At 42.8% G+C, this 24,679-nt stretch overlaps 1 protein-coding gene across 1 annotated transcript in view; it reads left to right on the top strand.

Annotated features, from left to right (window-relative positions):
- The window catches only part of LOC136857169 (cyclin-dependent kinase-like 2), a 327,482-nt gene that overhangs the window by 125,740 nt on the left and 177,063 nt on the right, over nt 1-24,679 (top strand). Inside the window, exon 2 of the mRNA XM_067135607.2 lies at nt 14,337-14,552. Coding sequence (XP_066991708.2) covers nt 14,385-14,552 — 168 coding nt within the window. The 5' untranslated portion in view covers nt 14,337-14,384. The remainder of the gene's footprint in view (nt 1-14,336; nt 14,553-24,679) is intronic.

The following is a 24,679-nucleotide window of genomic DNA, read 5'->3' as shown; positions in this document are numbered from 1 at the left end:
CCCAATACTCTGTTTCAGCAGGATAATGCCCGCGCACACACTGCTCGCATCTCCCAACAGGCTCTACGAGGTGTACAGATGCTTCCGTGGCCAGCGTACTCTCCGGATCTCTCACCAATCGAACACGTGTGGGATCTCATTGGACACCGTTTGCAAACTCTGCTCCAGCCTCGTACGGACGACCAACTGTGGCAAATGGTTGACAGAGAATGGAGAACCATCCCTCAGGACACCATCCGCACTCTTATTGACTCTGTACCTCGACGTGTGTCTGCGTGCATCGCCGCTCGCGGTGGTCCTACATCCTACTGAGTCGATGCCGTGCGCATTGTGTAACCTGCATATCGGTTTGAAATAAACATCAATTATTCGTCCGTGCCGTTTCTGTTTTTTCCCCAACTTTCATCCCTTTCGAACCACTCCTTCTTGGTGTTGCATTTGCTCTGTCAGTCAGTGTATAAATTTCCTTAAGAATTAATTGTCTTTAATCCCGCCAGAGGGGGCACTTAAGCCGATGGTAGAGACATCTAACAGTTGCACCACCAAGTATCCTGCATCACATTAGTTCAAGTTCCATAATACAGATGGCCTTATAGAAGGCGGTAGTTTAACAGGACGGAGAAGGTGTACCCCGGTACAGTTATTATTATTATTATTATTATTATTATTATTATTATTATTATTATTATTATTATTATTATTATTATTATTATTATTATTATTTGTATCAATTTAGGAAGGCTCGGCTTGTGCCGGTAACATAATAGGCTGACTCGGCCTAAGCAAGGAGTCACTCTCCTGATTATGAAACTACAGATTCATATATCTACAAATATTTACTACAGAAATAATTACAACATTATACAATTATACAGTAAATACAAACAACTTCAGACAACTTCTTATGTCCCCGTTTTGGGAATCTGTTCTTCAGTATTACTGGAACTGCGGCCTGGGACTTCATGCTGTTTGGCATGAGTCAGAGGAAAAGTCGTTCCTAGGAACTTTCTCACAATGTGGCAAGTGCTCAGGAGGGTGGCTTTTTGTAGTTCTACATATGTGTGATGATGCAGGTTTAATGCGGCCAGAGAGCTGTGCAAGCATTTTGGAATAACACCAGTACATGATATTACTATTGGAACTGTGGTGACTGATTCTAGTTTCCATATGCGTTGTATTTCTATTGCCAGTTCTATGTATTTTGATATCTTTGTGGCTATTGTTATTTGCAGATTGGAGGTGTTTGGATAAGCAATTTCTATAAGGGATGCGGATCTTTTTGATTTATCGATTAGAATAATATCTGGCCTGTTGTTGCTGAGCGTGACATCGGTTATGACTTCTCGGTCCCATAGTAGTTTGTATGAAGAGTTTTCGAGTTATTATTATTATTATTATTATTATTATTATTATTATTATTATTATTATTATTATTAACCTAGAAATAGGTTGTTAGGAAGTATCAAATCATTTAAGAAATTCTTGAATTACTTTTCTTTTGGGATGAAAATAAGGAAAACTTATTTTCAATGTTTCTACCCAGAAATAGAATCATCTTCTCGCTTCTGACACAATAAATAAATAAATACACATGGTGTTAGTTGATTCTATCATGCTAGTAGGTTGAAGATAGGGGAGAGATACATTTGACTCTATCTCAGTACTACAACTGAGATATTTAGCTTTAGAGGTTGCCTCAAGACACCCTATTTTCTGGCTTCTCTTTTACTCTTCTCCTTTATCCGAGCTTGGGACTGGCAAGAGCAACAGTTGAGCTACTCAATCCACCCAAAAGCTACTGCAGGTGGAGTTAACTGTTCAGAATTAGTAGGATGAAGAGATGAAGGGAAGAAAGAAAATTGATTTGTTTTGTTTACATCCCGCCTATTACTTGTGTTTGGCTCAGTCGAAACGAAAATCTGTTCAATTATTTTATCATAGTATAGTCCGACTCGTTGGCTGAACGGTCAGCGTACTGACCTTCGGTGCAGAGGGCCCCGGGTTCGATTCCCAGCCGGGTCGGGGATTTTAACCTTAATTGGTTAATTCCTACGGCACGGGGGCTGGGTGTATGTGTTGTCTTCATCATCATTTCATCCTCATCATGACACGCAGGTCGCCTACGGGAGTCAAATAGAAAGACCTGCACCTGGCGAGCCGAACCCGTCCTACGATATCCCGGCACTAAAAGCCATACGATATTTCATTTCATTTTTCATCATAGTATAAATGAAACGAAATGGTTCTATGCCGCTGGAAGAAGTTGATATAACCAATAAAGCCTTACATAAACATTACATTTTTATTTAAATTCCCTCTTGTAGAAACATTTCTATTCCGCTAGGTCTAGTGGAAAATTGCTACATTGACACTACTGGTTTGGTTCACCCTAAAACGCGAAAGCAAATACAGTACTGTACAAACATTTCTTTTTTCGGTTTATATTTTTTCTCATATTCTTTTTGTTTCTAGTTTCATACAGTTTCTGTCATGGGAAAGCTTTTCCTCATTGAATTGAGGGGGTTGCAACTTTCAAGGAAAAATAGGAAATTTCTTTCGTCCTCGAGACTGTTCTAAGTTAATAAAACGGTTGCTGTCACCATCTAGTGTACAGAATATCAACCATGCAGAAGATTTATTACAGCGCCGGAGTGTCCGGCCTCAACATTTTTGTGACCTTAATCAGTGGATTACACCGTAATTCCCCTTCCTCCTCTCATAGCTGGAAGTTTGGGTTTGTTACTGGCGAATGAGATAGGGAGTCCGCAACTAGATTGTGACCATTGCTATGTCACCAAGTTTCTTCCAACATACGCAAAACGAGCGTAACGAATAAAAACTACACAAAATAATCTTGTAAAGAAAAATCAGGTCATAAATACGTGTTCTTTTAAATGTCGTGGACTGTAGAGAACGTGACCGTGTAACCTAAGTGTAGAACTGCACCTGGAGAAAATACTCCATGGTGGTTCCCAGCCATCTGCGAGGAGAAGGCACCAGGAGAAGAAGAAGTTTCCCTGTTCCCCTTGAGGAACTGCTTCAGCTGGATACGATTTCCTCGGAAACTTTAAACTGTTGGCATCAATTTGTCTCTATCACTTTTGTCTCAATAAATAAAGTCAGGGTGTGAGTTTCACAAATAGGAAAAGTCCTCTCAGTTTTAATTACTGCGTTGATGGGGTGAAAGTTCCTTTTGAGGATCATTGTAAGTACCTGGGTGTTAATATAAGGACAGATCTTCATTGGGGTGATCACATAAATGGGATTGTAAATAAAGGGTACAGATCTCTGCACATGGTTATGAGGGTGTTTAGGGGTTATAGTAAGGATGTAAAGGAGAGGGCATATAAATCTCCGGTAAGACCCCAACTAGAGTATAGTTCCAGTGTATGGGACCCTCACCAGGATTACCTGATTCAAGAACTGTAAAAAATCCAAAGAAAAGCAGCTCGATTTGTTGAGGGTGATTTCCGACAAAAGAGTAGCGTTACAAAAATGTTGCAAAGTTTGGGCTGGGAAGAATTGAGAGAAAGAAGACGAGCTGCTCGACTAAGTAGTATGTTCCTAGCTGTCAGTGGAGAGATGGCGTGGAATGACATTAGTAGACGAATAAGTTTGAGTGGCGTTTATAAAAGTAGGAAAGATCACAATATAAAGATAAAGTTGGAATTCAAGAGGACAAATTGGGGCAAATAGGCCTATTCATTTATAGGAAGGGGAGTTATGGATTGGAATAACTTACCAATTTCCAATTTCTTTGAAAACATTTAAGAAAAAGCTAGGAAAACAACAGATAGGGAATCTGCTACCTAGGCGACTGCCCTAAATGCAGATCAGTATTGATTGATTGATTGATTGATTGAATAACCTTGTTTGAAACAGAAGATGGAGGAAAGGATGGAAGTAAAAGATAGGGTCGATAAAGAAGTTATGTGGTCTACAATAAAGGTAAATTTACAGTTATAATTTCGTGTGGCTATTTTTTTTTCTAGTTGCTTTACGTCGTACCGACACAGATAGGTCTTACGGCGACGATGGGACAGGAAAGGCCTAGGGATGGGAAGGAAGCGGCCACGGCCTTAATTAAGGTACAGCCCCAGTATTTGCCTGGTGTGAAAATGGGAAACCACGGAAAACCATCTTCGGGGCTGCCGACAGTGGGGTTTGAACCCACTATACCCCGGATGTGAGCTCACAGCTGCGCGCTCCTAACCGCACGGCCAACTCGTCCGGTGTGGCTCTTTCTAGCCGGGTGCATCCCTTGTAAGGCAGACCCTCCGACGAGGGTGGACGGCATCTGCCATGTGTAGGTAACTGCGTGTTATTGTGGTGGAGGATAGTGTTAAGCATTTACAGTTGAAGTGGGGGGAAATGGTAGGAACACACGTAGATTAGTTTAAGGTGAAATTTAAGCCCATTTACATCTTTCATTATGATTCTTGATGAGGGTTGTACGTTTGTCTGGTCATTAAGATCTGTATTAAATTCACAAAAAAGCCGAAAATCTAACAGAAGCCAAGTGGGTTCATGAAATGAAATGGCGTATGGCTTTTTAGTACCGGGAGTATCTTGAGGGCAAGTTCGGTTCGCCAGATGCAGGTCTTTTGATTTGACGCCCCTAGGTGACCCGTGCGTCGTGATGAGGATGAAATGATGATGAAGACGACACCCCGCCCCAGCATCCGTGCCAGCGGAATTAACCTATTATGGTTAAAATTTTCGATCCTGCGGGGAATCGAACCCGGGGCCCCTGTGACCAGCACGCTAACCATTTAGCCATGGAGCCGGACAATCATTCGAACGGATAAATGTAGACTCCTTCAGCTTATCTTACAAGGTAAAATTGAAAGATGGAGAAGAAGGGGAATATCTTGACTACGGAATCTACGAGAATGGTATGGGTTTAAGAATCAAAGAAGCTGAGTACAAGAGTAAATCTACTGCATAAACTAGCGGGCAGCAACTGGGGTGCAGATGCAAACACTCTTCGCACTGCTTCACTTTCTCTAGTATACTCGGCTGGTGAGTACTGCGCTCCTGTGTGGGAAAACAGCGTACATTCGAGCAAGATTGACGTACAGCTCAATGAAACCATGAGAGTTGTTACTGGTACAGTGAGGTCGACTCCTACTCAGTGGCTGCCTGTTTTAGCAAACATTGCTCCTCCAGATCTGAGGAGAAAAGCAGCAAAAGTACAGTTGCTCAAGAAGACCTTTGCACACAGGAACTCACTTTTGTTCAATGCCTTACGAGATCCACCTGTGATGAGGTTAAAATCCAGGAATCCACTCTGGACTGATCTACACTCCTATGAAAAATTCAGTGTAACAGCAGAATGGAGACAGCGATGGGAACAATGTCCATCCACTAACGCCTTTCTGATTAAAGACCCAACGAAGAAAGTGCCAGGTTTCGATCTTCCTCGACATGAGTGGTCAAAACTCAACCGTTTCAGAACAGGCCACGGCAGGTGCCGATATATGATGAAAAAGTGGGGATATTGTGAAAGTGCTGCGTGTGAGTGTGGTGCTGAGAAGCAGACATTGCTTCATGTTGTTGAGAGCTGTCCACTGTCAGCATTTAAGGACGGTTTACGGACTCTGCATGAATTGACACCAAGTGCAGTGGACTGGTTGTCGAAGCTGGACATTCTGGTTTAATTACCTCTATATTTTAATGTGTATGTTAATTGTATATTTTTACAGATTATGCTTGTAAATGCCATACGATAACAATAATAATAATAATAATAACCCTGATGACAGCCGACATCCGATGAGGATATGGTACAAGAATAAGAATGAGAAGAAGGAGTACCGGGGTACAGGGGTACTCGGGCAATAATAAGCTAGTACCAACTGAAGAGCAATGTAACTGGAAGAAATCATAGCGCATTGAATAGTACACTTCTAATCCCAAAATATCTTGGATATGATCTTGTATCCAGCTAAACGCCACCTGGTTTCAATCTTTCTAACAATAATGTAGACATCACTAAATCAATTTAGTAAGCAACGTGGTAGATGCCGGTACTGAAAACACCTGAGGTATCTGAGACCCCTTACTGTGATTGTGGTAACGTGCCTCAAGCGATTCTCCACATCGCCATGGGCTACCCATTTCGAAAACAGAATGGGTGATTGTTGGTCCAGCTACGAAGTAATGCAGAGATTAAAATGCTGGGCATTGATCTGCGACAGTAAGCGGCTGTTGGTGATCAGATAAACTGAAGGAGTCTATATTTATCAGTTTAAATTTATTATTATTATTATTATTATTATTATTATTATTATTATTATTATTATTATCATGATTAGAAAAGAATAACCATAACTTTGGAAATGGTACTATTCTTGCATTTTCTTGGAATGGTAGAAAAGTACGTTGTATACCATTTCAAGAATGACTGTTTTCTTTTTCTTTCTTAATCCGTTTACCCTCCAGGGTCGGTTTTTCTCTCAGACTCAGCGAGGGATCCCACCTCTACCGCCTCAAGGGCAGTGTCCTGGAGCGTGAGACTTTGGGTCGGACCAGTACCTTGCCTGCTATGCTGAACAGGGCGTTGTGGAGGGATGTTAACATAGGAAGGGATAGACAAGGAAGAGAAAAGGAAGCGTCCGTGGTCTTAAGTTAGGTTACTATCCCGGCAGTTGCCTGGAGGAGAAGTGGGAAATCACGGAAAATCACTTCTAGGAGGGCTGAGGAGGGAATCGAACCCCTCTCTACTTAGTTGACCTCCCGAGGCTGAGTGGACCCCGTTCCAACCCTCGTACCACTTTTCAAATTTCGTGGCAGACCCGGGAATCGAACCCGGGCCTCCGGGGGTGGCAGCTAATCACACTAATCACTACACCACAGAGGCGGACAGTGTTTTGTCTATAAAACTATAACTTCTTTTCTCTCTTACCTCCTCTATAATTTCTCTCTTTCGTGTCGCATACTCCTGAAGATAAGAGACGATCAATATGTTAGTTTTATAAGTTTTGCACGCCAGAGGCCAGCTCTGGTGTTTCTTAAGTAGCTTGGTTCACCTTGCGTGTGAAGGGTTATATCACGGCAGATAAGAAACTCTCCGTGGTGGTAATGCTACTGCTGCATAAAGATTGGCCATTGAATAAAAACAGGCATCTCTGTCCTATGTCTACTCTCAGGATGTAGTCCCAAGAGGACGAAGTTCATGTCTGTTTATACTAATGACGAAAATTCATGGTAAGAAATATAAAGCAAAAGAAAACAATTTGCAGTGTCAAGGTCAAACATTAAAGCAGCCCCCATCTGATTGTTATCTGACATTACCTGGTCTCAGCTTGTCACGTACTGTTTAAGATAATACCAATAACATGTTTGAAATAGCAGCAGAAGAGATTACACACACCTGAACAAAGAACGATAGTCAGGAGCTTGGGACAGCGTAGATCATCACTAGAGTTAGGACAGGTAGTCACTAAAAACGAAAAATAGACGCACTAAAAGGTATTCCAGAAACACGAAATACGTATTTTAACAGGACCTTGAAACTAAAATAGTCATTTAACAAAGAAGAGTGAAAACTTAACTCAAACTTCAACAAACAAACCCCATAGCACTACAGCCATGACGGGCCTTGGTCTACCAAGCGACCGCTGCTCAGCCCGAAGGCTTGCAGATTATGAGTTGACGAATGGTCAGCTCGACAAATCCTCTCGGCCTTTATTCTTGGTTTTCTAGACCTGGGTCACCATATCACCGCCAAATAGCTGCTCAATTGTAATCACGTAGGCTGAGTGGACCTGGAACCAACACTTAGGTCCAGATAAAAATCCCTGACTTGGCCGGGAATCAAACTCGGGGCTTTCGGTTGAGAGCGCGAGGCCGTCAATTCAAACCCCACTTACCTATAATTGAAAATGTTGTACATTATGCACAAAGTAAAAAATCTTTCACAGTAAACGGTTCCTCACACACTCACTCTACAAACTCAGGAGACATTGACTCCCTATCAGCTGATTCCCTAGCCTTTTCTTAAATGATTTCAAAGAAGATGGAAATTTATTGAACATCTTCCTTGGCTGACAGTTCGGAACAAACCGCTCAGTTGAGCAACACCGTCTCCTAACCCCCGAGTCTTCCCAGCCCAAAGTTTGCAATATTTTCACTGGCGGAAATCACCCAAAACAAATCATGTTGCTTTCCTTTCGATCTTTTTTACAGTCTGTTCTCAAATCAAGTATTCGCGGTGAGGGTCCTATATACTGGAATCACACTCTAACTGAGGTATTTTCAGTGACTTCTGCGTCCTCTCCTTTATATCTTTATTACAACCCCTCAACAAGCGCGCGAGACAAAAGCAGGGCAGAGATGGCGGGTGGCAGCCAGCATCACTGTGACGAATTCGTGGCTGGAAAGTACATTGTTGTCGATGACAATGTAAAGTCTGGTCGTTTGTACAGACTTTTCCCTATAAAACCTGACCGCTCACACTCGGCTGAACCAAGGCCGGCCTACTGGGTTTCCCCACACTCGCGGTCCACCTGGCTACCGTCGGCATGTACTCTGTCTTCCCTTCTTAAATCTGTAAATATTCATATGCAGTACGAAAAACTAAACTAAACTCTTACCTGATAGCAAATGCTGGAAATGTCGTCCTTCCGCAGCTGAACAGGCATTTTACCGGATAAACACATTTCGATTGACTAATGACAGATGCCACTCGCAATAACGCACATGTGCTCCGGGATCTGCTGCTTTTAAATTATGAACATGTATGCATTTGTAAAGTTTGAGTTTTAATAATTGTGCTGCATTTGTAGAAGTTACTGAAACCCCAACTTACTGTGATAATTTCGTTTGTGATTTTCGCGGCGAACGTTTAAGTTTTGCGTCAGTTTCGTCTTATTTTCGATCTGTTAACACTGTTCGCCGTTGCGTGTGTTTCTGGTTTAGCACTCAACCAGTAGTCTGAGACATATTCACAAGTTCCAGAACTGAAGTTCTGGAGGCAATTGCCAGAGGAACCTCCTAAAAATACTCCTCACGAACGCAACGAGCGGATTCGTATTTATAATAATATTTACGTGCAAAAATATGTTGCTCTAAAGGTAACTAACTGTCTTCTTACTACTACTACTACTACTACTACTACTAAATTGTTTTCATTCCTCCTCGCCGGGCTGAGTGGCTCAGACGATCGCGGCGCTGGCCTTTTGATACCAACTTGGCAGGTTCGATTCTGGCTCAGTCCTGTGGTATTTGAAGGTGCTCAAATATGTCAGCCTCGTATTGGTAGATTTACTGGCAAGTAAAAGAACTTCTGCGGGACAAAATTGCAGCACCTCGACGTCTCCAAAAATCTTTAAAAAGTAGTTAGTGGAACATAAAAACAATATTATTATTAATTCCTTCCCTGAAGGAATAAGCGGACCTGCTGTCTCTCAGGCCAGGAGATTTGATACGGTGAAGGAAATGCTCGGAGAAGATGAGGGCGTTGGCGGTCGTGGCCTATACTAGGAACTCTCTCGGCATTCGTCATAGTATAGAGGAATGGAAAACCACGGAAAACTATTGTCAGGACAGTCGATGGTGAGGACCAGCCCCTCTCCGTCTCCTGAATACGGAGGCGTAGAGCTACGGTAGAGTCGTAACCACTCCCCTTCTCTGCTCGGTTTGTCGGTCGGAGTGCAGAGCTGTCGGACCACGGGTCAGCCATGACCATTTGTAGGTCGAAGCCTACTCTGCAACCGCCGACGACAATCTTCCCATCTTTCCGAACGAACGCGGACTACTGACTACAGCATGGGAAGTGAAGGACAGGAAGCGAGCTAGACAGCCACATCCAGATGGGCCAGGGGCGTGGGAGAAGCCAGTTATAGCCGGCTCAGCCTCGCGCGAGCGGTCAGATTTTATGTGGAAAATCCTGTAGCTGCAGCGAAAACTTACAATATCTAATTTCTAGTAACTGGCTACTGCCTTCAAAGTATAATCAATTCTCCTTTTCTTCTTCTTCTTCTTTTCCTACCGCTTTTCCCACACCTGTGGGGTCGCGGGTGCGAACTGTGTCGCACATGTAGACTTGGCCCTGTTTTAGCCAGATGCCCTTCCTGGCGCCAACCCTATACGGAGGGATGTAATCATTATTGCGTGTTTAATACTGTTTAATACATTTAATACTGTAGGTTGCTATTCTTGAAATATAGGCGTCTAGATAGGCATTTATGCCGGCCCCGTGGTGTAGCGGTAGCGTGCCTGCCTCTTACCCGGAGGCCCCGGGTTCGATTCCCGACCAGGTCAGGGATCTTTACCTGGACCTGAGGGCTGGTATGAGGTCCACTCAGCCTACGTGATTAGAATTGAGGAGCTATCTGACGGTGAGATAGCGGCCCCGGTCTAGAAAGCCAAGAATAACGGCCGAGAGTATTCGTCGTGCTGACCACACGACACCTCGTAATCTGCAGGCCTTCGGGCTGAGCAGCGGTCGCTTGGTAGGTCAAGGTCCAAGATAGGCATTTATAGGCTCTATAAAAACGTAACTATCTGCAAACAACTAGCATTAAACATATTTGACAAGAAACTATCATCCAGCTTCTCAGGTTTTCTTTGGCTACTGCTCTCATTGGTGCGGCTTGAGTCAAATAATATTTTACCCTGGTCGCAGTCATTGGCGCGGCATAAGGCAAGAAATATCAAAGCCACGCCGCACAGTAACGTTTAGAGAACAAAATAATAAATGCCATCCTCACCCACAGGGAGACAGGCTACGCCTCTCCCCATGCTTACTTCTAAAAATGTGAGGGAAATAGGCCTATATACGGAACAGTACATGATGGAAAGCCTCTCATATCCATCCACTCTACTTCCCCGCTCGTTCGGAATTGTGTCGGGGGTTGTGCATTATACTGTATATGTAATTCGACTACTGGATTTTGTCTACCACTGCCTTAGGTGTTATCTCCCTCGATAGTCAAGAACAAATATTTATGATGATGATGATGATGATGATGATGATCCAAAAGGACTGTGAGTGGCCTAGCGATGCTGAAGTATAACGAGATCACCATGCCTAAATTATAAATTATTATGAAAGGGGAAGAAAAATTCCAGATTGTTTCAAGAATGAGGATATAGGCTTAAAGAAGAAAAAATGCTAAGAGGATTGGTAAATTGAAGGACTTTCTGTGATTTTCAAATCGGATGGGAAGAGAATGAATGATTACCAAAGGAGGTCATGTGGGAAAGATGCATATAGTGATTTATTTATTTATTTATTTATTTATTTATTTATTTATATTTTAGACGTTTACGGCCATTAGAGACCACAATAAGCAACATTTACACATTTTTAGAAGCTTTCTTCGTAGCCCAGTATCGTTGTATTCCCTCTCTGACAGCCTGTCTCCTTTTTGCTGTCCATCCGCTGTTCTACTGTTCTTCTTCTTATTCTTCACGATGAAGATTATGATGCTTGCTGTTTAAAGGGGACTAACATCTAGGTCATCGGCCCCTAATGGCACGAAATGAGATAAAATGTAAGGACAATTAAAAATCCATAATCCTCCACTGACCAGAATTCAAAACGTGAGGACCAAGAATGAATGGATGGATATGAAGATAAAACAATCAGTGGATCCGACCTGCAGTACCCCCACATTCTCAGAAACTAGCGTTAAACAATAGTATTACTGACCAAGGGACTGCTTCCAAAGCACAATACAAAGTACTGAATCGATGATGCTTGTAGTCGAAACGGGTCCAATATCCAGGTCTTCGGCCCCTCATAATGGTACTTATCGGTAGGAAAATAGAACCGTGGTATTTGTCATGTTCCGGTACTAATCAAAAGTAGCGTAGACTCGCGGTATTCCACACATTCTACTCACAGGTAATGTAATGCGCACATGTAACACAGACCTATGGTGTTTTTCACATTGGGGCGCTATTTACAGGCAGCGCAAACCTATACAGGCAACGCAAACCTATAGTGTTCTTCACATAAGTGGACTAACCGGAGGGACTCGCACTATCCCGTGGTGTTCCTCGCATAGTGGGTACTAATCACAGGCAAGGCAGAACCATGGTATCGCTCACACAGTGGTACAAACCATAGGTACTGTAAAATGCATTCTGAGCACGCACTGTTGCTGTTAATCACAAACCTATTGTGTACCTAACATAGTGGTACCACTCGCAAGTAAAAGCGACCCGTGGTGTTCCCTGCTTGGTGGTACAAATTACAAGTAGTATCATGTTTCTAATTTGGTCATCCCTTGGTCGCCCCTTTTAGTCGTCTCTTACGACAACCAGGGGATACCGCGGGTGTATTCTTCATCTGTGTCCTCCACCCACAGGGGGTTGTGTGTTTGGTCCGCGAGAGGTATTTTATTTCTCTTAAATCCGTCGGCAAGCCGGTTAGGACCCCCCTATCCGCCACCTGGGACGCGCAACTTGGAAGTATCTCCTCTCCCCCTGCTACGCCAGCGTAGTAGGTTCGTGGTCTTCTTCACGAAAGCCCTTGAAGTTATTGATCTGGTGTCGGTACTTGCTTCTGTTAACAATGTCTTCACGATTTAGTCCTTTTTTCTTTCTTTTTTCAGATCCTTCCTAACCTCCCTGAACCACTTAACACATGTGTTAGGTCTACTATCAAGTATGGCAAAACATTTCTTAGTCAACTGCTTGTCATCCATTCTAAATAGGCGGCCATAGAACTTGAGTCGTCGCTCCTTGATGCATTCTATCAATCGTTCGGTTTTCTGATATAGTTCTTCTCGTCCTCGCAACCTGTCTTGTCCAGCCACGATATTTGGGCCCATTGTCTTTCGAAGGATCTTCCTCTCAAACTTGACAGCTTGTCTCTGACCAGCCTTTCCAGTAACTCGGAGGCATTCACTTCTAAAGAGACATTCGGATTTAATCACCGTGTTGTAATGTCTGAGTTTAGCTTGCATTGAAATTGCCTTTTTCTTGTACAGGTGGTGTGTTCTGCGAAACGCTGCGGCCATCCTATCTCGCCTACTGTTGTTATCTTCTCTCTCATTGGATCCTATCTGCACAATCTGCACGACTCTTTCAGTCTTACCACACCCTGTCTTTATTATTTATTTATTTATTTATTTATTTATTTATTTATTTATTTATTTAATTCATTAATTTATTTATTTAGTTCACGTCGGCAAACTGTACGGAAGGTAGAGAAAACAACACGGTTCAACCCGGAAGAAGAATAAAATAACTCAACAGATCGTGGAAGCTTCACGTCTGAAATATTTATTTATTTATTTATGTATTTATTTATTTATTTATTTATTTATTTATTTATTTATTTATTTATTTAGGCCTATTCATATGGCCGTGCTCAGGTTATGAAGGCTGCTATTATGCCATTCCATATACTGTTATTATAACCCTTCATAAATCTGAATATATCCTACTGTGTGCACCGCAACATTTTAACATTAAAAATAAAATTAATGGAAATGTATTTTAACATAAAAATTAAGTTATTAAAACGGACATTGTTACTTTGATTAAAATAAGTTACTAAATACAGACAATTATAAACTAATATACTGAATGTTACAGTTACGTATTAATCTGATAATCTAAATACGAGTAAGAGGATATGTCCGTAGCTCCTTTTTTTTTTTTTTTTTTTTTTTTTTTTTTTTTTTTTTTGCTTTACGTCGCACCGACACAGATATGTCTTACGGCGATGATGGAATGGGAAAGACCTAGGATTTGGAAGGAAGCGGCCGTGACCTTAATTAATGTACAGCCCCGATATTTGCCTGGTGTGAAAATGGAAACTACGGAAAACCATCTTCAGGATTGCCGACAGTGGGGCTCGAACCCACTATCTCCCGATTACTGGATACTAGCCGCACTTAAGCGATTGCAGCTATCGAGCTCGGTTCATAGCTCCTTTAACTTCAATGTAGATACAACTTTCTGCACTTTCTTTTGAAGAGCTTTACGTCATTTATGTCTCTAATTTACCGGGCGAGTTGGCCGTGCGGTTAGGGGCGCGCAGCCGTGAGCTCGCATCCGGGAGATAGTGGGTTCGAATCCCACTGTCGGCAGCCCTGAAGATAGTTTTCCGTGGTTTCCCATTTTCACACCAGGCAAATGCTGGGGCTGTACCTTAATTAAGGCCACGGCCGCTTCCTTCCCATTTCTAGGCCGTTCCTGTCCTATCGTCGCCATAAGACCTATCTGTAGCCTATCAGTGCGACGTAAAGCAAATAGAAAAAAAAAGTCTCTAATTTCAGCCAGAAAAGATTTTCAGGAACGTATGATACCCGGTACGAATGCTTTGTTGAGTGATGAGTTGTACAGTTCTGTAGCTATGTTTCTCGTTGTTGCAGGGCGAGGTTTGGTCGCGCTGCCGGCTGACGACATGACTGCTGCCCAGCATGGAGAAGTATGAGAACATAGCCGTGGTGGGCGAAGGCTCCTACGGGCTGGTCATGAAGTGTCGGCACAGGGAGTCAGGCCAAGTGGTGGCCATCAAGAAGTTCATCGAGACCGAAGAGGACCATGCCGTGCGCAAGATGGCTCTTAGGGAGATCCGCCTCCTCAAGGTAACTTCCATATTCAACTGTCATTGAGCAAGTGGCCGTGCGGTTAGGGTCGCGCAACTGTGAGCTTGCATTCGGGAGACAGTGGGTTCGAACCCCACTGTCGGCAGCCCTAATAATGGTTTTCCGTGGTTTCCCATTTTCACACCCGGCAAATGGTGGGGTTGTACCTTAAATAAGGTCACGGCCACTTCCTTCCCACTCCTAGTTCCGTTATATCCCATCGTTGCCGTAAGAACTATGTGTGTCGGTGCGAGGTAAAGCAAATTGTAAAAAAAAAAAAAAAAAAAAAATCTTCAATAATACTTTCCGAATGACAGGAATGTGTCGGAACTAAGAGAAGCCGAGAGTTTTGAGAGAAAGATTCTCTGCAAGATAATGGGTCCAGAAACGTGGATGGCTAATATAGGTTACGAGAAAGGGGAGAAATATACCAGGAAAGCGAAAGACTGATTGACGCAACGAAGAAAGGATGACTCGAATTTTATGGACATCTGTTTAGAATGGACGAGAAGGGGCTGACAAAAGAGATTTTGAAAACAATTGACAGTAGACCTAAAAATCCCGACAAATGGTTCAGGGAGGGGAGAAAGGATCTTGAACAAAAGTGAGGTAAGGGTGTATTCTGACCGAAGGCAGGTCCGAACCTCCGCAGAGGTGTGCGTGAGCCGGAGTTTACGTACGGTAGAGTGGCCAGTTCCTTTCCGCTCCTCCATTACCTTACCCCCCACCAACAGCGCGTGGCAACCTATCCAAATCTTGACCACGCCCAATGTTGCTTAACTTCGGAGATCTCAGGGGATCCGGTGTTTCAACACGGCTACGGCCGTTGTCATAATAATAATAATAATAATAATTGTACCGGGCGGTACACCTCCACGCCGCTAATTTAAAATGTGCGCCAATTGAAACTCCTCTGCTGGAGGAAGTCTGAACTTTATTGACGGTATTAATTTTCAAGTTTCTCAGAAGATGTCACTACGTGGAAAATTTGGAGTTTTTGAACTGTGTCATTTTCGACGTATTTTTGTTTTGCTTGTAGAAAGAAGTGTGAACTTTCTCTTCTAGAGGACACTACTGAAGATCAACAATAGTGCACCCTAGTGCGGAGTGAAAGAACTATTTTTTGGAGAAATTTTTATTTCAAAAGTTTGTTTCTTGTTAAATTTCCTTCTGTTATTGTTTAAGTTGGCTGCATACCCCTCTCTTTCCCCTTGTTTTGTATTTAGCCAATCCCGAATTTCTTTTATTAATTTCTGACCAATCGAATGTATCTTCCCCCAACTTGAATATGTTGCTGTATCCTACCCAATAAAGAGTTTGTGGGAGGGTGTTTTCATTCCCCTAACGCCTCGAACCTTCCGCGAGAGAATATAAACTGCTGATTTTAGGGTCTCCGGGCCACTTCTGTTCCTTCTTTCAGTGTGTAAAGTACATAGCAGGGGGCGGGAAGCGCCTCTTTCTTCGGCGACAGTCAACAACCAGGTAATGGCCGACTAATTACTTCTTTTCTTGCTTGCTCAGCAGTTTAACTCTCGGGGCGGGTCCGAAGTTTTTCCATTATGTAACCTTCCTTAAAATGTAAAGAAACTTATATCTATTCTGTCTTTTAAACTACATATTGGGATAGAGAGTGCTTAACCCTCTCGAGCTCCCACTCATATTGTTTTGAGGTGAACTTATATTTTTCTCAACCTATTCTTCTTCGACCTAATGTAAATTGTTTCCTTCTTAAGTCACCTCTTTAGTATGGGATTAGCCCTTGTATTAACGGCCTAGTGCCAAGTAGGTTTTAACAAAGCGTATTAGGAGCGCAAGTTCGCCTCCTCTCAAATTGTTATTTTAGAGGTCAAGTAATTACCCTTTTTCATTTAATAGACCTCAGTAGGTTGGGTATTTTACCCCTGTGTCTATGTCCAGAGAGGACAACTTGAAGGTGGAGTTTGGTGTGGCCTTTGAGAGGCTTAAAGTTGAGAGCGAGTGACTCTTTCTTGTAAATTATGTGTTGGATGCCTCGTGGAGGCTTTTCGGTGTAATTTGGAGCAAGTGCTCCTGAGCATGAATGGGGTTTTCTGCCCCTCTGTTAATACTTATTTTGAAGTAAGGTTGGGCTGACTGCCCAAGCATTGTAAAGTCAGGGCGCGAAGCCCGAATCCTGTAAATATTCTAACTACCTTTGTGACTTGCTACTCTGTACCTGCCATGCTTGTTATTTCCTTATTTTGAAAAGAAAATATAACCTTGTTAAATTTTAAATTAATTTTACTTTCGTAGCTTGAGACCTGTTCACCACCCCGCACCTTCTTTCACGCATAACTACCACAAAAACACGGTAACAAGTGGTAGCAGAGCGTGGTTGAATGGGTCTCATTTTAGCCCCTTTTGACGGCTAAACATTGTTTTGATCCGAACTCTAACCATTTTCTCAGTTGCTGGAATTTTTTGAGTTTTTCAAAATTGTTCTGTCATTATGCCCGGCCCTCGCGATGTTCTCCATCTTAACTACTTGCGCAAGGAGGAGTTGATCTATGAATTGACTATTAGAAATGTGCAATCTGGAGGCACGGTTGCGGTAGACACAAATAAGCTTAGAGAGTCCCTTGAATTGCCCATTTCCATCCCCACCTTGGGAGAGAAAGAAATTGACGACTCTCTTTCCACGATCGTCGAGAATATTACTGGGCTAGCATCTGTAGTTAGTTTTTTTGATGAAAATGATCCTTCTCCTAATCAAATTAAGCGTGTGCAAGCCAGGCTGTTTCATTTTTCAAATAGAGTTAACGATCTGTTGTCTCTAAAGTTGAATGACGTTCAGAAGAAAGAAGCTAGTACGCTACTAGAAAATATTTCTGAATTATCTAGCAAGGTCACTCAATTGTTAACTGGGGAAGTTCCTCCCAAAAGCGATCTACCCACCACAGTGAATGTAGGTAGCGAGGAAGAGCCTCCTAAGGGAGAAGTAAATAGGAAAACCATCGCTGCTCAAACAAACTCTGCCCCATTGGACGAGTCTGAACGCCGTGCATCGTTGAATAATATACGTTCGGAATTAACTTCCTTGCCATTGAAACCTTTACCTACTATGTCACCCGGGTTTAGCAGCTTGCCTCATCCATTGGCAATGTTGCTCAGAGGTATCTCTAAGTTTTCCGTTAATACCACCAGTGACGTAATTTCATTTTTAAGATTTTTAGTCGAGTTTCAGAATCATGCCCTTGTTTTTTCTCTTTCCCCATGTCAGATTTTGCAAATCATCTATCCCTATGCAATTGGTATTCTCTCCGACAAAATAGTAAGAGCCATAGCTGAACAGTCATCTATTGAAGATTTTCACGCACACTTGCTTGCAAATTTTATTCCTGCTCGCGCGAGGTCATCTCTGATTCAGAAGTACTATTATCGTGTACAGCGTTTGGATGAAAACTTGGCAGACTTTATCCAAGATATTAAATTCTATACTAGGGTGTTTGCTCTTCATTTTCCTGAAGACCAGATTGTACAGGCTATTGTAGAAGGTATTTCACCACCCTATAGGTCATATTTGTGTTTCGCGGCGTGCCCGCAAACTTTCTCTGAACTTGAAGCGTTGACCGTCTCAGCGGAAGGAGTGAGATACGCCGATTCCTTGCGTGTCGCGAAAGAACCTTCTTTTAGTAATACTCGGCCTCCACCTCGCCGATCAGCCACACCTCGTAAATGTTATGCTTGCGGGTCGCCTGACCATCTTCGCAATAAGTGTCCACTGATCAAGTCTAGTAGGGCAAATAATGGAGCTGGTTCATCACAAGGCTGTTTTAAATGTGGGGCTTTCTCACATATCGCCAAGAATTGCCCAAACTCAAATAGCAACCCCTCCTGCTCAACTTCTGGTGCAAATTCCACCAATGCCAATAATAAAATGTGACTAGCGGCTTCGGCTGAGTCGACTAATCCCTCTTCCCGAGGCTCAGCCCCTGGTAAACAGGTCGAAAATTCAGGGAATGTTCTATCTTCAAATTCATCTTTCGAATGCCCCAAAGAATGTCTTAGGATTGCGGCGGATACCCCCGCACCTGTTCCTTTTCTTAAGATTGAGTTAAATAACGAGCCTATAACCGCTCTATTAGATTCAGGCAGTGTTTGTTCAATTATTTCGGAACAATGGTATTCAAAATTGAAGTCTGTTTGTAAATTACCTGACTATGGCTCATCTACTGTTCAATATGTTTCGGCTAATTCATCTCCATTAGACATTCTAGGTTCTGTACAGGACAAAATTCGTATTTTTAAATTTACATGGAAAACCAAACTGTTTGTGGCTAAGCACTTGTCTTGCCCCATCATACTGGGAGTGGACTTCATTTCTCACACTGGTCTTGTGCTCGATCTTCAGAGTAAGTCGTGCACATTCAAATTTGCGTCCAATTGTAAAATTCCCTTGTTAAAGTGTAATTCTGTATCATGTTCATCTATTTCGCCTACCCAGGATGAGATGTTGTTAGACCTTAGACATCTACCTGGGGAGCAGGCTGATAGTATTCGTAAATTATGTCAGTCATTTCCAGAGGTGTTCTCTGATACTCTTGGTGTTACTGACCTTATTGAATACAAAATTGAGGTCACGGATTCGATTCCTGTCCGTTTTCCACCTTATAGGCTATCTCCACCTAAAATGAAGGCTCTGAAAGAAATCATCGATCAGATGTTGAAGGACGGTATTATTAGGCCCTCTAAGTCGGCGTATTCGTCACCTATTTTTCTAGTCCCGAAACCCCAAGGGGGCTTCAGGCCTGTCATTGATTATAGGGCTCTCAATCGGAAGGTGGTCTTGCAATCCGTGCCCCTTCCTGACCTTCATTCTTGTTTTTCATGGTTTCGTAAGGCCAAGTTCTTTACTATCTTGGACTTGAATCAGGCCTATAATCAAATTCCCCTTGAGGAAGAGTCTAAACATCTTACAGCGTTTGCCACGGACTGGAATTTATACGAATACAACCGCGTGCCTTTCGGGATCCCCACGGGAGCAGCTGTACTCACTAGGCTGCTAGATAGGGTCTTCTCCGACATCAAATTTGAGTACTTATATCACTACTTGGATGATGTCGTCGTATTTTCAGAGACTTTTGAAGAACATCTAGATCATCTGCGAGAAGTTCTCGATCGCCTTCGTAAGGCTGGGTTAACTGTCAAGTTGTCCAAGGTTGCCTTTGCTAAGCCCTCTATGTCATTCCTAGGGCATATTGTGTCACCTGATGGTGTAGCAGTCGATCATTCTAGAACACAGGCCATCCGTAATTTTAAACCTCCCAAGGACATTAAAGGTATCGCCAGGTTCATTGGTATGGTGAATTTCTTCAGGAAGTTTATTCCTAACTTCGCTAATAGAGCGGCGCCCTTAAACCTTCTTCGTAGGAAAGGTATCAAATTCGAGTGGGGACCTTCTCAACAAGCCGCTTTTGAAGATCTTAAATTAGCTCTCTGTAATGCCCCTGTACTTGCTATGCCTGATTTCTCAAAGAAATTCATCGTCCAAACCGACGCGTCGTCGTCAGCAGTAGCTGCAGTCCTTCTTCAAGAGACTGAACTAGGGAGGCGACCCATCGCCTATGCATCTAGGACCTTGTCGGCTCAAGAAGCCAAGTATTCCATCTATGAGCTCGAAGGTTTGGCAGTCTTATTTGCCTTAGAAAAGTTCCGTCTCTATCTGGAACATGTCAAATTCGACTTGGAGACAGATAATCAAGCCTTAAGCTGGGTCTTAGGTAGGCCGCGTCGTACTGGTCGTATAGCCCGTTGGGCCATCCGTATTTCTGCCTTCCAATTCGATGTCAGGCATATCCGAGGCACCGAAAATGTTGTTGCTGATGGACTCAGCCGTATGTTTTCCAACGACGTCGAAACCCATGAACCGGTCAACAGTTCATCACCTTCCAAGTCCATACTATCTGATGTTAATGCCATCTTAACAGATGCTCCCATGCTCTTTAGGGATATCGAGAAATACCAACGTGAAGATCCGACGCTGGCTCCGATAATGGAAACCCTTTCTTCTGGGGAACATGTTGTCCCTTATGTTCTGAGGAATGGTGTTTTATGTTGCCCATCGAGGCATGATAAGATGATGAAGGTTGTCGTTCCAGCTGTTCTTGTACCTATGATCTTCAAATATTATCATGAGACCCCATTAGGAGGGCATCTGGGTATCTTTAAAACTCGTGAGAAGATTCGTGAAATGTTCATCTGGAAAGGTATGGACGGTGAAATCCGTGAACTAGTAAAAGCTTGTAAATCTTGTTTGCTCAGTAAACCCACCATGTCCACCAAGGTAGGCCTTTTGTCCTCGCATCAAGCGTCGCGCCCCATGGAACGCCTGTATATTGATTATGTAGGACCCTTCCCCCAGTCAAAGGGAAATGCCAACAAGTTCATCTTTGTATGCGTAGATGGCTTTACGAGATTTTCCTGGTTATTTCCGACTAAGCTGGCTACCGCGCAGTCCACCATTACTTGCCTAAATTCTATTTTTGCTTCTTTTGGTCCGTGCCAATATGTTGTATCTGATAATGCTAAGGCTTTTACATCTAATTTATTTCGTAAATTCTGCTTTGACCTGTCCATCTCTCATGTGACAACTCCTGCTTATTACCCTCAACCATCTCTGGCTGAACGGGTTAATCGTAATCTCAGGTCCGCGCTTATTGCCTATCATCATGAAGATCATTCCAGGTGGGACACGTCCCTGCATTGGTTAGCTTTGCTTTGAATTCGGCGGTTCATGATTCTCACAAGTTTACTCCAGCTTCTTTGATGTTCAAGTTCGTTCCCAACACGCCGCTCTCTAACCTCTGGTCTCTGAGTGACATTCTACCCGAGACAATAGATCCGGATAATATTAAAGATCTTTGGAAGAAGGCGAAAGCCAATCTTAAAGTTTCTCATGAAAAGGTTAGGGAAAGATATGATCGTGGACGGAGACCCACCCATTTGAAGGTAGGTGACCAGGTGATGGTCAAGAATTTTGTTCCCGCGGGCAAGCTTGCCCCCAGATTACATGGGCCGTGTATCATTCTAGATTTCCTTACGCCGGTCACATTATTATTAAGCAATCCAGCCACCGAGAGGATATTTAGGGTTCACCTGTTACAGGTGAAACCGGTGTAATTTCTGGGTTAACTTGCTTCATATAATCGTGAAAGGAATATGAAGGTTATATATATTTTTTTTTTTGAGTTTTCACGTTGAAGGCATTCTGCCCCTTCTATAATATTTTGTTTCATATGTAAGTTTTTGTAAACTTTCCCCGCGCGGTTAAACTGCTGTCCTATCCTTGCTACGGCCATTACCACGCTCCCGTCTCCTGCTCCACTATACACAGTGGCTCGCATATGAAATGAATTTCTGCACGCCGCTGGCCCCTCAACCTCTCCACAAAGCCTGTGCCCTCAAAAAAATGATGATGGTCCAACAATTCTGCCGCCTAGCTTTAATGTTTCAGTGCCCCCGCAGCCGCGCGGCGCCGTGCTGCGATTGGGTTAGAGGAAGGGCCCCCTCTTCCCCAGCGAGGACCACATGTGCACGGCGAGCCGGAGCTCTCCTCCCGGCCAAGGCTGATGTGCGGCGCACGACCTGCTACTTGCCCGCAGCCTGTATACGTTCACCGCGGGCGCGGCGTGCTTCAACACCACTGCTCCCCTCATAGTGCGGGCGAGCGGTATCTCAGGGTACTTAAGGGGTCCGAGCGGCCTCCTCTGGACGCAAGCTGCAACGGCCGGTCTGGTCATCCAACTTAATCAACATCAACTATATGGACATTCCAGATCAACCTTACTACCTTTTCTTGGGTATTCTACTGCAATATTTGGTGGACTTAGAAAATTTTCCTCAACTTTAAAAACTAAAGTTTTCCTTCTGAATTCAACTTCTACAAACATAAAAACTTTACTTCTCCAGTTACAACAAAAATTTTGAAACTGAATCAAACCACATTATGAAAATCTTATAAATTCTTCGGCAATTAATCTCCATATCTACATCAAAACTTGGACCTTGTTTTCAAACAAATTTCATGTGTCACCCCTAGAGGAACTTTTGGGGGGGGGGGAGGTCTGTACCGGGCGGTACACCTCCACGCCGCTAATTTAAAATGTGCGCCAATTGAAACTCCTCTGCTGGAGGAAGTCTGAACTTTATTGACGGTATTAATTTTCAAGTTTCTCAGAAGATGTCACTACGTGGAAAATTTGGAGTTTTTGAACTGTGTCATTTTCGACGTATTTTTGTTTTGCTTGTAGAAAGAAGTGTGAACTTTCTCTTCTAGAGGACACTACTGAAGATCAACAATAGTGCACCCTAGTGCGGAGTGAAAGAACTATTTTTTGGAGAAATTTTTATTTCAAAAGTTTGTTTCTTGTTAAATTTCCTTCTGTTATTGTTTAAGTTGGCTGTATACCCCTCTCTTTCCCCTTGTTTTGTATTTAGCCAATCCCGAATTTCTTTTATTAATTTCTGACCAATCGAATGTATCTTCCCCCAACTTGAATATGTTGCTGTATCCTACCCAATAAAGAGTTTGTGGGAGGGTGTTTTCATTCCCCTAACGCCTTGAACCTTCCGCGAGAGAATATAAACTGCTGATTTTAGGGTCTCCGGGCCACTTCTGTTCCATCTTTCAGTGTGTAAAGTACATAGCAGGGGGCGGGAAGCGCCTCTTTCTTCGGCGACAGTCAACAACCAGGTAATGGCCGACTAATTACTTCTTTTCTTGCTTGCTCAGCAGTTTAACTCTCGGGGCGGGTCCGAAGTTTTTCCATTATGTAACCTTCCTTAAAATGTAAAGAAACTTGTATCTATTCTATCTTTTAAACTACATATTGGGATAGAGAGTGCTTAACCCTCTCGAGCTCCCACTCATATTGTTTTGAGGTGAACTTATATTTTTCTCAACCTATTCTTCTTCAACCTAATGTAAATTGTTTCCTTCTTAAGTCACCTCTTTAGTATGGGATTAGCCCTTGTATTAACGGCCTAGTGCCAAGTAGGTTTTAACAAAGCGTATTAGGAGCGCAAGTTCGCCTCCTCTCAAATTGTTATTTTAGAGGTCAAGTAATTACCCTTTTTCATTTAATAGACCTCAGTAGGTTGGGTATTTTACCCCTGTGTCTATGTCCAGAGAGGACAACTTGAAGGTGGAGTTTGGTGTGGCCTTTGAGAGGCTTAAAGTTGAGAGCGAGTGACTCTTTCTTGTAAATTATGTGTTGGATGCCTCGTGGAGGCTTTTCGGTGTAATTTGGAGCAAGTGCTCCTGAGCATGAATGGGGTTTTCTGCCCCTCTGTTAATACTTATTTTGAAGTAAGGTTGGGCTGACTGCCCAAGCATTGTAAAGTCAGGGCGCGAAGCCCGAATCCTGTAAATATTCTAACTACCTTTGTGACTTGCTACTCTGTACCTGCCATGCTTGTTATTTCCTTATTTTGAAAAGAAAATATAACCTTGTTAAATTTTAAATTAATTTTACTTTCGTAGCTTGAGACCTGTTCACCACCCCGCACCTTCTTTCACGCATAACTACCACAAAAACACGGTAACAATAATAATAATAATAATAATAATAATAATAATAATAGTACTGAAACCAACACGATTAATGAACCAGACCTTTACCTATTTTGAAGGTAAAAAAACCCAGCCATTTTGGTTCACGGAGATGGAAAGGGACCTACAGGGGATGGGGATTACTTAATGAACCCACTCAGGAGGAAACTAAAAGCCCACCAGGTTTTTCCAGGAAGACCAAAGTTGAAGACGGGAAAGACGTGGACGGAGGAAAGGAAAGAGAAACACCGGCAACGAATGAAAGCACTGGCCAAAGATCAAAGCCCAGAGAAGACCAGCTGAAATAACGTGGTCCTTAACTGGCCGATCCGAACAAAGAAAGAAAGAAGGAAAGAAAAAGAATAATACAGAAAACTGTATCAAAAAGTCTTTAGTGTCTTAGAGTAACGTTGGATCATTTAGGTTTCTATTTGTTGGTAGAAGTTGAATATTTTCAAAAATAAGACAGTATGATTGTATAGAAACAAAATATATTTCACGTAAACTCCTTATGTGGTAACTCGCTATTGTCAGGTGCCAGCCCTCCATCTGTAGCCCC

This window comes from Anabrus simplex, chromosome 1, assembly GCF_040414725.1.
Source record: "Anabrus simplex isolate iqAnaSimp1 chromosome 1, ASM4041472v1, whole genome shotgun sequence".
NCBI lineage: Eukaryota > Metazoa > Arthropoda > Insecta > Orthoptera > Tettigoniidae > Anabrus > Anabrus simplex.
This window is presented reverse-complemented; position numbering and strand designations above follow the sequence as displayed.